The sequence below is a fragment of the Rhinoderma darwinii genome, chromosome 4, assembly GCF_050947455.1.
Source record: "Rhinoderma darwinii isolate aRhiDar2 chromosome 4, aRhiDar2.hap1, whole genome shotgun sequence".
Lineage (NCBI taxonomy): Eukaryota > Metazoa > Chordata > Amphibia > Anura > Rhinodermatidae > Rhinoderma > Rhinoderma darwinii.
This window is the reverse complement of record NC_134690.1, coordinates 322,758,112-322,770,951: the sequence shown is the minus strand read 5'-3', so window position 1 is coordinate 322,770,951 and position 12,840 is coordinate 322,758,112. Positions and strand designations below refer to the sequence as shown.

The following is a 12,840-nucleotide window of genomic DNA, read 5'->3' as shown; positions in this document are numbered from 1 at the left end:
TTTCAGTACGGGACAGTTGTCCGGCAGCGAGGCAGGGACTCCTAGCATCGTACATAAGTATGATGCTAGGAGCCCGGCTCCCTGCACTGTGTTCGGTCCGGGACTTGCGGCCGAAATACGTCCGTCAATTACGGACGTAATTAGTGTGTGTGCACATACCCTTAGTATAAGACAGCACATAAGGATCTAGCAGGATCCCTATGCGCTGACTAAATGAATGGAGAGGAGTGCATGACGCTGATTGGTCAGCGCCATACACTCCAATGTACAACGCCCACTTGGTCTAAAGTGAAAATACGCCCACTTGGGCATTAAGCAACTCATTAGCATAAATCTAAAAACGTTAATAAAGTAAAATTAGATCATTTTTTTAAAAATAAAAAGCACTGCTGTCACCTACATTACAGCACCAGATAGATACAAATCAGCAGCGCAGGATCAGGAAAAAAATTTTTCTTTTAAAACGGGAGCACGCCTCCTAGGTCACAGTCCATTGGTGACCCCTCAATCAGAACAAAAGAAAATGAGGCAGCACTACCAGATATCTGGTAGTGCTGCCTCATTTTCTTTTGTTCTACATTACAGCACCGATAACCGTATGCAGGAGATAGGGCACTTATAATGTGGTGACAGAGCCTCTTTAAATGTTAGAATTCAGCTCAGAATCACAGTCACTCACTAACAACAGGTCGACTGTTGTTAGGGTATGTGCACACACACTAATTACGTCCGTAATTGACGGACGTATTTCGGCCGCAAGTCCCGGACCGAACACAGTGCAGGGAGCTGGGCTCCTAGCATCATACTTATGTACGATGCTAGGAGTCCCTGCCTCGCTGCAGGACAACTGTCCCGTACTGTAAACATGTTTTCAGTACGGGACAGTAGTTCCACGGAGAGGCAGGAACTCCTAGCATCGTACATAACTATGATGCTAGGAGCCCGGCTCCCTGCACTGTGTTCGGTCCGGGACTTGCGGCCGAAATACGTCCGTCAACTACGGACGTAATTAGTGTGTGTGCACATACCCTTAGTGACTGACTGCAGCCGCCAATAGGGGGAGCTCGTTGAAGGCGTATTGATACAGCTTCAATCTGTAAATAAGCTTCTTAGCTCCCCCTTGCGATGGCTGAAGGCAGACAGAATTAGTGTGAAGCGAATAATGCATTATTCTGTCTCCATCGATGTTGCTGTAGTGACTACATCCCTGTCATGCTGCATGTAGCAGCCAATTGAACGGACTCTTATACACGACCAATGTATTTTGATGATTACACAAGCAAACCCTGTACAGGTTTGACTCAACCGAGCGCCCGTAGATGAAGCAGGAAGTGCTGTACTGTACAGAAGCAGTTTCCAGTGACCTTTGGTGTATCTGGGGGGAGATGGTGGCAATGAATAAGTATGTGCTCGGAGCCTCCGTGGTGGGGACAGTGTTTGGAGCTACCGTCCTGCTGAGGTCAGTATCGTTATATTGTTTCAGTTCATGTTGTGCCATGTGACGGGTTCTTATTACAGCTCTCCCTGTCACGGACTGTCTTCTGTAAGGTGTGCGCCTGCAGACATACATGGAGGATTACCTGTAGCTCTCTGCTTGTGTTAACCCTTTGCTGCCATCTCTAATGAAACATCCCAGATGCTAAAAGAAAACAAAACTCGCGCTTCATGAAGAGAAATTCTGCACAGATCCTTTTGGCTACACCTAAAAAGAAAGACTCCAAAGTTCTGTGGTTACCCAGCACACAAAGGAATTTTGGTTTAGAACAAGTTTCCAAAACGTATACACTGGGGAGAGTTATTAACCCCTTCATGACAGGGCCTTTTTTGGCCTTCGTGACCAAGTATAATTTTAGTTTTTTCACGGTCACATTCCAAGAGTCATAGCTTTTTTTTTGTATTTTTCCGTTGACATATCCGTATCAGGGCTTGTTCTTTTTTTTTTTTTGCAGGACAAGTTGTATTTTTTAATTGCACCATTTTTGGGTACATATATATTGATTAACTTTTATTAGCTTTACTTTAGGAGGGAATTGAAAGTAAACGGCTATTCCAGCGTTGTTTTCTGCATTATACATACATTTTCGTTTTTCACTATGCGGCGTAAATAACATGTTACCTTTATTCTATGGGTCGGCTCGATTACGGGAATACCAAATATGTATGGGTGTTATATTTATTTTCCTATGTTTGCACAATAAAAAAACTTTTAAAAAATAAATAAATAAATACTTGTTTTTGCATTATTTTGGATCCACATTCCATAGGATATAATGTGCCCTATACTATCCGCAATACAGTATACAGTATACGCACGGTGGTGTGCGAGAAGTTATTGTAAATAGCCGGGGTTATGTACTTGCTGCCTGATATGTTAGTGCAGGGCTTGTACTCCAGTAGGTTCACCCGTAGCCTAAACACCGGTAGATGCGCTGCCGATAACGATAATATTTGAATTTTTCAAAACGATACGACCTGTGGATGAACAAGCGTTTGCCCGTCCGTCTGCTGATTTCTGCCCTGTTTACAGAGGGCATTTATCGACAACGAGCATTAGATGAACGATCATTTGCCCAATAATTGCCCAGTGTAAAACCCCCTTAAATCCGGTCGGAAATATTGCGCACGTATTTAATTGACCGTATTATGGTTCTAATGAACTGAACTTCCATAATGTGAATCCTTAAAAATGAAATGCGTCCATCTGTGGAAGCCCTGTCTGACATCACAGCTTTTGGGACCCCAGCAATCTGAGATCCATTAGGATATGTTCACACGGCGACGCCAATTACGTCTGAAACTACGGAGCTGTTTTCAGACGAAAACAGCTCCTGAATTTCAGACGTTTTGACAAGTGCACACGTTTTTCGCGGCATCTTTTGCGGACGTAATTGGAGCTGGTTTTCATTGGAGTCAATGAAAAACGGCTCCAATTACATCTCAAGAAGTGACGCACTTCTTTGAGGCAGGCGTTTTTTCGGCCGTAGTTAGAGGCGTAAAACGCCTGAATTACGTCCGTAAATAGGGCGTGTGAACATACCCTCATCGACCACATGGTGTCCTCTGGAACAAGAACGGGTGCTCTGGATCCCTGTTCTAGTTATTGGTGGGGGCCACAGTGGTGGGCCCCCAATGATCATACGTTTATGACCTATCCTGCGAATAAGTGATACATTTTCTTATTGGGAATACCCTATGCTACTGGAGAATGAGCCGCATTGGCCTTGGAAGAGAAAAATAGGGCTTTTAGTTTTACTACCCCACACAAGTTGTCGACCGCTCATGTAAATGTATAAGGCATATACTGTTCTATTTATGGTATGTATATTGCCATTCACTTTGAACTTTCCAACAGTGAAAAATTAAGTGTGCACAAGATTTTACTTCACAGTGATTTGTAGGGATCTTCTATATCTCTAGTAAGCAGACAGCATGAGCTCTGCAGTTACTGCCATGACTGCACCGTCATAGGGATGGGTAGAAAAGCTTCGTCCCACAGTGATTTGATGCCAGGAAGAATTGACAGAGGGAGGAGTGGAGAAACGAGGAGTTATTATATACATTTAAGCTAGTGACTGGGTAAAAGATGTTTTCCCTAGCAGAGCTAAAAGGCTTGAAAAGAAGGATCTTCATATGTCAGAAACTTAAAGCATGAGAAGACTGAGCGTACAAGAGGAATCCTGTAAATAAAGGATGGCGTACACGTACATTGTTGGGACGCTTGGAGTGGCGAGCTTATGGAAATATCAGAAACCATTCAGAGTGACAAATATGTAATACTAGGTGACCCATATCACTTTGCTACAATATTTGAAATATAAATAATCGTTTGTTTTATACTTCTTTTCCTTTTCTTCAGGGACTATGTAGGTGGTGGTTCATGTCCAAGCAAAGCGAAAATCGAAGGGAAGACCGTGATAGTAACTGGGGCTAATACAGGGATTGGTAAAGAAACTGCTTTAGAGCTTGCAAAAAGAGGTAAGATTTTGGTATAATCATTAGAGGGATTGTCCAGTGTTAGGGAAACATGGCTGCTTTCATACCAAAACAGCGCCACACCAGTCCATGGGTTATGTCTGGTACTGTGGGTCATCTTCCTTCATTTAAATGGGGCTGAGCTGCAATACCAGACACAACCTGTGGACAGGATTGGCAGGTTTCTGGTAAACAACAGCCATGTTTTTCTAATCCTGGCCAACCCATTTAGAACATAAGTATAGGAGTAAATCTTATGCTACAGACTCTGATGCTCCATATTCATTCTACTCCATATATTATTATAGATCATTATTCAAGGGCATTGCTTGCAGAGTGTGAGCAGTGTGGCTGAATTATTGAAGGGGTTGTCCAGTCTGTTGATCACATAGGGTTTCATTGCTGGGGATACATGAGTTGAGCCCTCTTTCTGGGGGGAGCAAAATCATAAATGCTTGTTTCTATGCAGTGCTGGAAGAATAATATTTTTATTCATCCTATAACAATATTTAAAAAAAAATAAATGAGAAAATGTATGCTTTGTAGTATACTAAGGTCTAAAATACAACATGTTTGTTGTATAGACCCTGCACCATACTATTGGTAGTAATGGAACCTAATTGTAGGAGATCAACTGTTTAATGTGCAAATAGATGAAATCCTTCACTGTGGGGTATAAAAATATTTAAGTGTGTAGAAGACCACTATCAAAAACCACTAATAGAATATTCATCAGCCATAGCGGGAAAAAAAAACTGTATATGAAGCTGGAAAGAATAAATATTGTATGTCCAATAATGTAATCCTGATTTCCAAATTCAACGTAGATGTAAAGTTCTTAGTTGACAAAGAAAGATATTCTCAGGTATTGACTCACATAAGCATATATATATATATATAGTCATTTGGACCAACCGAATAAGCCTCTTTCATAAAAAATTGCAAAAAAGCAGAGAAAAAGTGTTGCCAATAGGATGGAAAATAATAGGAGGTATCTGATCTGTTACATTACAGGTGCTGTCATCAGCAGATCATACATGACAATTTACAGCAACCTGTATTCTGTGAATGGAATGATGAAAAAGGCATTTGGCAATGTTTTCTGTCAGGGGAGCAAGGATTGGACATGCTGAATTTTAGCATGCCTGATCTTTTCTTCCCCTCAGGCTGGGTTCACACGACCATGTTACGTCCGTAATGTACGGAACGTATTTCGGCCGGAAGACCCGGACCGAACACAGTGCAGGGAGCCGGGCTCCTAGCATCATAGTGATGTACGATGCTAGGAGTCACTGCCTCTCCGTGGAACTACTGTCCCGTACTGTAATCATGATTACAGTACGGGACAGTTGTCCTGCAGCGAGGCAGGGACTCCTAGCATCGTACATCACTATGATGCTAGGAACCCGGCTCCCTGCACTGTGTTCGGTCCGGGTCTTCCGGCCGAAATACGTTCCGTACATTACGGACGTAACATGGTCGTGTGAACCCAGCCTCAGAGATAAGCACTTCTAGAAGTGTCTGGTATTTGCTTATTTTCTTCACCCAATTGAAATGCACAGGCACACTTGGCCGATGTGAGTGTGCATGTTTTTGGAGGTGTCCTTTATAAAGGTTGATCTTGCAGCTCGGACGGAAGGGTTTGTGAATGAGTTCCTGAAGATCTTTTTAAATAGTAACTTGTATTCTCTTTCTTCATATTCACCAATCTGTAGGTGGTAAAATAATCATGGCATGTCGAGACATGGGAAAGTGTGAAACTGCGGCACGGGAAATACGAGGCAAAACACTAAATCACAATGTGTTTGCCAAACATCTGGACTTGGCATCTACAAAATCTATCAAAGAATTTGCAAAGAGCATCCTACAAGGTAATGGTGAAATGGAATGAGTTGTATTGGAGATGGTAAATGGGAAGGAATTGGTATATCACATTTCCTTCCATTTCCTTCCCCCTTTTTTTTTTAGCTCTTTTCTTCTACCTTCTGGGGGGGGGACGGGGGGGGGGGTAATATTTATTTTAAAAAAAAAAGTCTCTTATTAATATAGATTTAATTATATATGCAATTATTAAATTTTTTAGGTTGACTAAAGAATAAAAATAAATGAACCAGTCTCTTCAATAATCACATCTTATATTTTTGTATTTTTTTTTTTGTGTGTGTAGAGGAGGAACACGTAGACGTTTTAATAAACAATGCAGCAATAATGAGGTGTCCCCTATGGAAGACAGAAGATGGATTTGAAATGCAGTTTGGAGTCAACCATTTGGGTAAGAATTTCATGCCTGGGGTATTTAGACGTTTGGAACATGCATTAGGTCTTGTCATCTGTTTGCCACGTTGCTGTATTATATTAATAAACATAAGCTGCTACCTGCTGAATTTTACACAATGGATTCAAAATTTGGATGCATGCTAGACCATGAGGATTTCCATAAGAATGTCTGCTAGGCTAAAAGAACCTTACTGTATTTTACTTAGATTTGCAAAGTTCATGACTTTACAGGTTCCTAGTCAGATCCAAATCGGCAGTGGAAGTGGTCACTGATTTCCTTGACTGAGGAATAATAATATGACAGCCACTAGTATCAATTTTATTATCACTAAAACAGTCTCATAGTTGATATTTCTGTTCAGGCATCCGCTTCTGGTCTTGTGAGAGTTCAATATTATCTTGCAGCTCTGCATTGGAAACAATTTCCTATTTTTTTGCATAATAAGATGATGTTTTAAAGGAATTTTACTCTTAACATTTTGATTATATTCTGTAATATGGATGTATACCCCGTCCCATTAAGTATACATGACTTAATGGGCCTTTGAGAAAGGGTTGCCCGAAAGTACATAGCCCCTTTAATTAAAGATCATATGTGTACCTATAGGGGGTGCTGTGGCTGCGGTAACACCAGAGTCTGGGGTTTTGATGGTGTCCAATTGCTTCTCTCTTACATAAGAGAACTCAAGTACTATAAATAGCATATGAGAGTTGGGGGCCCTGATTTTGCCTCAAGGACCAGTAGCCTCAAGTTACTGGTAGAGAGAAATCTCTTATGTGTCATCTTGAATCTCTGAGTTCAAACAATGAACACCAATAAAAAAAATAGTTTCTCTTCTTTTACAGGCCACTTCCTCCTGACTAACCTGTTACTTGATCGGCTGAAGGAATCTGGACAGTCACGCATTATTAATGTGTCTTCCTTAGCTCACATAGTAGGAGAGATTGACTTTGGGGATTTAAACTGGGAGAAGAAGAAATATAACACAAAAGCAGCTTACTGTCAGAGCAAACTAGCCAATGTTCTGTTCACAAATGAACTGGCAAAAAGACTGCAAGGTAAGGATATGACAAAAGAAAGAAGCATATGTAACAACGTTGTGTGCAGGGCCGGCCTTAGGGGTGTGTAACCTGTGCGAGTGCACAGGGCTCTGCACCCTTCCAGCATGTAGGGGCGCCACTGGGCTCTGCCTCTGCTCTTAGATACACACATGGAGTAAATAAGAGCAGAGGAGGAAGCTCCGCCCACAGCCCGTCCTGCAAGAAGCCGGTGATCCTGTCAGCAAGGAGGGATGGTAAGTGTCTGTGTGTCTACAGTATGTGTCTCTGTGTGTATACAGTATATGTGTGTGTGTACAGTATGTGTCTGTGCATGTATACAGTATGTGTATCTGTGTTTATAAGTGTGTATATACAGTATGTCTGTGTGTATACAGTGTCTGTGCGTGTATACATTGTGTATGTGTGTGTATACAGCATGTCTCTGTGTATACAGTATGTCTTTGTGTTTGTATATGTTAGTGTGTGTCTCTGTTTGTTTCTATGTGTATATGTTAGTGTGTGTGTTTGTATATGTGTCTGCATGTATTTGTCTCTGTAAAAGTGTGTGTTCAATATTAAATTAGAACAGATAAAATTAAGATATCTGTGCTGCCTCCTATATACCCTGCTGCCTCCTATATACCCCGCTGCCCCTTATATACTCTTCTGCAATTCATGGCAATTATTTTATAATATAATTAATATTAAATTAAATAATATTTTTAACGTGCATCTCCAGTTTGGAAGTGCACTACATGATATGTATACATACATACACACACATATATGCCTGTGTGTATTTATATGTGTCTTTGGGTATAGTTATCATCTACGACATTATCTGTAATCAGAGAGTTATCACTGTGTTATCAGCGGTGTTACTTAGGACTGCAGGTAAAGGGCCTTTACAGCGGCCGACAATCGGCCAGTGCAGTGACATCGTTGATCAGCGCTTGTTTGCTCCTGTCACACAGAGCTATGGTTGGGGACAAGCGGTCGTTACTCCGATCGCTCGTCCCCATACATTATTATCATGTGAGCAGTGCGTTTCCCTGTTTACACAGGGCGATGTGCTGCCGACAACGATAATATTTTACTTTTTTAAAATGATACGACCAGCAGATGATCGAGCGTTTGCTCGTTCATCTGCGGATCACTGCCCTGTTTACACAGGGCACTTATCTGCACCGAGCGTTATATGAACACTCGTCTGCACGATAATAGCCCAGTGTAAAACCCCCGTAACACTACAACATTATCTGTACTCAGAGAGTTATCTCTGTGTTATCTCTGGTGTTACATAGGACTGCAGGTAACATCTACTACATTATCTGTACTGTGTATATATGTGCCTGTGTGGGTATATATGCGTCTGTTTGTGAATGTGTCTTTTGTGCTTGTATATATGTGCCTGTATGTTGATATGTGTTCCTTTTATGTATTTGTATATGTTCCTGTCTGTGTATTTATCTGCGTGTGTGTGTGTATATGTGTTTGTACGTCTACATATTTACCTGAATGTATATATTCCAGAATGTGTGTATGTATATTTGCCTGTATGTCTAAATATCTGTATGTATGTATGTATATATAATATATATGTTCCAGTATGTGCGTGTCTATATATGTGGTTCATTTTTTGTTTGTGTAGGGGGCGGCAATAGAGTCCCGCACAGGGCGCCATCCAACCTAAGGCCGGCCTGCTTGTATGTATGTGTGTATGTATGTATATATGTGTAAAGACTCAAGCGAGCGAGAAGACCACATCCCATCCAGGACAATGGGGGGAATTTATTAAGACTGACGTTTCACGCACTAGTCTTAAACAGAAGAGCGTCGGAGTCAAATGCGGCAATTTTTTTTACATTTTTTTGAGCAGGCCTAAATTTCTGCTATAATTTATGCACATTTTTTACATAAATTATAGTAAGTCTGTTGCAAGCCCACCTAAACCTGCACATTTTTCTCACCACTTATCAAAACTGGCGAGAAACAGTAAAAAGTCAGCGCAAATATTATTTGAGCCAAAATTGGCGACTTATTAACGCTACAAAACTGGTGTAAATCGTTTAATAAATCCCCCCAATGTGTTACATACTCAACATTCCAACTTGAATGTTAATTCCATACAAAATTTTTGTACTCATACGCTATGTCTAAACTAAATAAACTTCCTAATGTAAATTGTGTCAAAAGTCGAGACACATTTGTTCCTATTCCCCCTACCTTTGGCCGGCTGGAAGTTCTGCTTTTCATTCAAGTGTTTTTTTACTTTGACACACGCTCGTGCATGAGCGTTATTACGCAGATGGACCTGTGTCAATACCCCACTGAGTATCGACACAGGTCTGTCATTGAAGCATAAGCAAAGACTGAACGGCGCTGGCATTGAGGAGGTTGTGGACCAATAGGATGCTTCAAACTCGGGACTTCTGACATAGACCCGGGTTTGAGGCATCCGATTGGTCCACAGCCTCCTCAATGCCCGCCCCGTTCATTCTTTTATTATGCTTCAATGACCGCCCCATTTTCTTTGTGTCCTTTCAGATAACTCCGTGCTCGTGCACTGCCTGCCACAAAAATTGTGTTTCGCTGGAAAACCCCTTTAAGCCTTTATAGATATTAGGTTAATATTACATTCTGGCTTAATTGGCTGGATGTAATGTAAAATATCTAATGTCAGTGGGACCTTAATGCCAGAGTGTATGGATGCATAAATATTGCTGATACATTACTCTTGTACTATAAATAACTGCACAATCTGAAATATTACCCCTCATATAATGTCGTGATGCAAGTGCTAGTGGGGCTTTCATCACACACACCGATAATCTCTTGTATTAGTGGGTGAGTAAAGGTGGGAGTAACATTTTTAGGATCTTGCTGAGAGACTTCATTGACTGGGGAATAACTACAGCGTCCCATAAAGCTCATCCAATCCTTTTATGGGCAGGAGTGATGTCATTCTTCCAAATTCACCCGCCCTGCAAGCCCAGTCAGCAACACGCTTATAATGTCAGCAGTTCTAATTATAATATTATATGAGGAAATTGCTGGCAAATCATATCCTTAATATAATCTTGGTTCAGCTTCACTTTTATAAAAAACACTTTAGTGCATGACATCCAGTCTTTTATTTCCTAACTTAATTTACAAAGTAACAGGTAGAGTGTGAACACTTTGGCACAATTTTATTATTTTTTTTAACTTCTATAGTCGGGTCAAAATTTTAATTATTTCGATTTTGTACACTACTACAATGGATTTGAAACAAAAGCAATGAAGATGTAATTAAGGTATAAACTTTCAGCTTTCATTCAAGGGGTTTTAACAAAAATATTTCAGTAACCATTTAGGAATTGCAGCCATTTTTATGTCAGTTTTGCAGCATTTGACATAACCTGAGCAGAAAGTCTCGCTCTATACGCTTCAGAATTCATCCTGTTACTTTTATCCGCAGTCACATCTTCAATAAACACCAGTGGCCCAGTTCCATTGGCAGCCATACATGTCCATGCCATAACACTGCCTCCACCATGTTTGACGGATGATGTGGTATGCTTCACGTGTCCTTCCTTTCTTTCTTCATACTGTTCCCTTCACATCATTCTGGTACAAGTCTTGGTTTTATCTGTCCACAGAATGTTGTTCCAGAACTTGGCGGGTTTTTTAGGTGTTTTACAGCATAGTCTAATCTGCCCTCTGTTCTTGAGTGTAACCACTGGTCTGCATCTTGAGATAAACCCTCTGTATTTGCACTCATGAAGACGTCTCTTGATTGTAGACATTGACAATTACATACCGACCTTCTTGGGAGTGTTCTTGATGTTGTGGAGGGTTTTTTCTTTACCAAGGTAAGAATTCTGCGATCATCCACTTTAGCTGTCTTCCGTGCTCTTCCTCTGAGCTTTCCAGTGCATTTCTTCTTTTTGTTGTTGATTTGGCCGCTCCTAAAGTCTCTGCTATTTCTCTGATAGGAGGTTTGGTTTATTTTTCAGCCTAATGATGGCCTTCTTTACTTGCATTGACGCCTCTTTAAAACCGCATACTGAGAGTTGCCATGAACAGCTACAAAATGCAAATTCAACACTGAATCAACTCAAGAGTTTTTATTTTCTTAATTTGTCATGAAATACGGAGGGAATAGGCCACATGCGGCCATGAAACTGCAGTCAGTCAATTGTCTAATTACTTATGGGACTGAACATGGAGGGACTATGTAAAAATGGCTGTATTTCCTAAATGGTTAATGCAAGATTTTTGTTAAACCCCCCTTGGATTAAAGCTGAAAGTCTACACTTCAATCCTATCTTCATCACTTTGTTTCAAATCCATTGTGGTGGTGTATAAAGGGTAAATCATGCAAATTGTGTCAGTGTCCAAATACTTCTGGACCCGATTGTATATGATTGAATATTGATTATGATTTATTATATTCTAATTCTTTGGAGCTTTCCGGATTTCTATTTCACTAGCTAACTAATGCTTCTATTTAGGAACAGGAGTTACAGCCAACTCTCTGCACCCTGGAGTGGCAGATACCGAACTGGGAAGACACACTGGGATGCATAAATCGACTTTTTCCAGTACTGTGCTAGGTAAAATTTATTTAGTCTTCTTGCAACGGTTGACATTTTCTGTCAAATGAGCATATAACACATCGATTTCATCATGGATTTTGTGTTTAGCTGTTCAGGCTATTTTCACGGCGTGTTTTTCTAAGTCAAATTGTTTAATAGTTCACAGTTAGATCTAAAAATTGTGAAAATTTAGGTTGCACCACTTTTGATTTTAGATAAATTAGTTTGGTGTCTCTTATGACCTCATTCATTTATGTGTCTTATTTCAGCTCCCATATTTTGGTTCTTGATAAAAAGTCCAAAACAAGCGGCACAGCCCATTGTCTATCTGGCTGTGGCTGATGATCTCCAAGGGACATCTGGAAAATATTTCAATGCCTTGAAAGAAAAAGAGCCAGCCAAACAAGCTTTCGATGAGGAGATTACAAAGAAACTTTGGGAAGAAAGTGTCAAACTTGTTCATCTTGATGAAGCATTACAAGAATGTAAAGCATAATAGCACTCTGGTTATTCTTATAGAAATGAATTGCCTTCAGTGAAGGTTCCGAGTTCTCTTATGTATGTTATTTACTGTATCATATAGTAATAATAAACTCTATATAACTCCACATGCGTAAAAAATGCTCAGCTACATGTGTATGGAGTTTTGAAAACTTTATCCACATATACTGAACTTTGCTGCAGATTTGCGGTGCGAAATCCTCAGCGCATATCCACTACATCGCAGCTTGACCTTATAAGGCAGATGCCGATAAGTCTTACAGCTGTCTCACCGAGACCAAGGCATGTTCTAACATACGGTACACTGGCATTACATCAGCTGCACACTCTATGAACTCATTGTTGATGCTCTGATATTCGCATATACGAGCAACACAACATTAGACTAGGGTTGTCACGATACCAGAATTTGGACTTCGATACCGATACTTAGCGTAGTATTGCGATACTCGATACCAAAACGATACTT

At 40.5% G+C, this 12,840-nt stretch overlaps 1 protein-coding gene across 2 annotated transcripts; it reads left to right on the top strand.

Moving 5' to 3' along the window:
- Positions 1 to 1,287: 1,287 nt before the first annotated feature.
- On the top strand, positions 1,288 to 12,804 carry LOC142761232 (retinol dehydrogenase 13-like). Of its 2 annotated transcripts, none has more exons than XM_075864427.1 (7): positions 1,288 to 1,459; positions 3,857 to 3,975; positions 5,688 to 5,843; positions 6,140 to 6,244; positions 7,096 to 7,308; positions 11,793 to 11,888; positions 12,140 to 12,804. In XM_075864427.1, the coding sequence occupies exons 1-7, from the start codon at positions 1,320 to 1,322 to the stop codon at positions 12,364 to 12,366; spliced, it is 1,056 nt and encodes a 351-aa protein (XP_075720542.1). In that variant the 5' UTR covers positions 1,288 to 1,319; the 3' UTR covers positions 12,367 to 12,804. The 2 variants fall into 2 exon arrangements, with proteins under 2 accessions (XP_075720542.1, XP_075720541.1); XM_075864426.1 differs by having other exon boundaries at positions 1,290 to 1,459; positions 11,787 to 11,888; positions 12,140 to 12,803.
- The last annotated feature ends 36 nt before the right edge of the window (positions 12,805 to 12,840 follow it).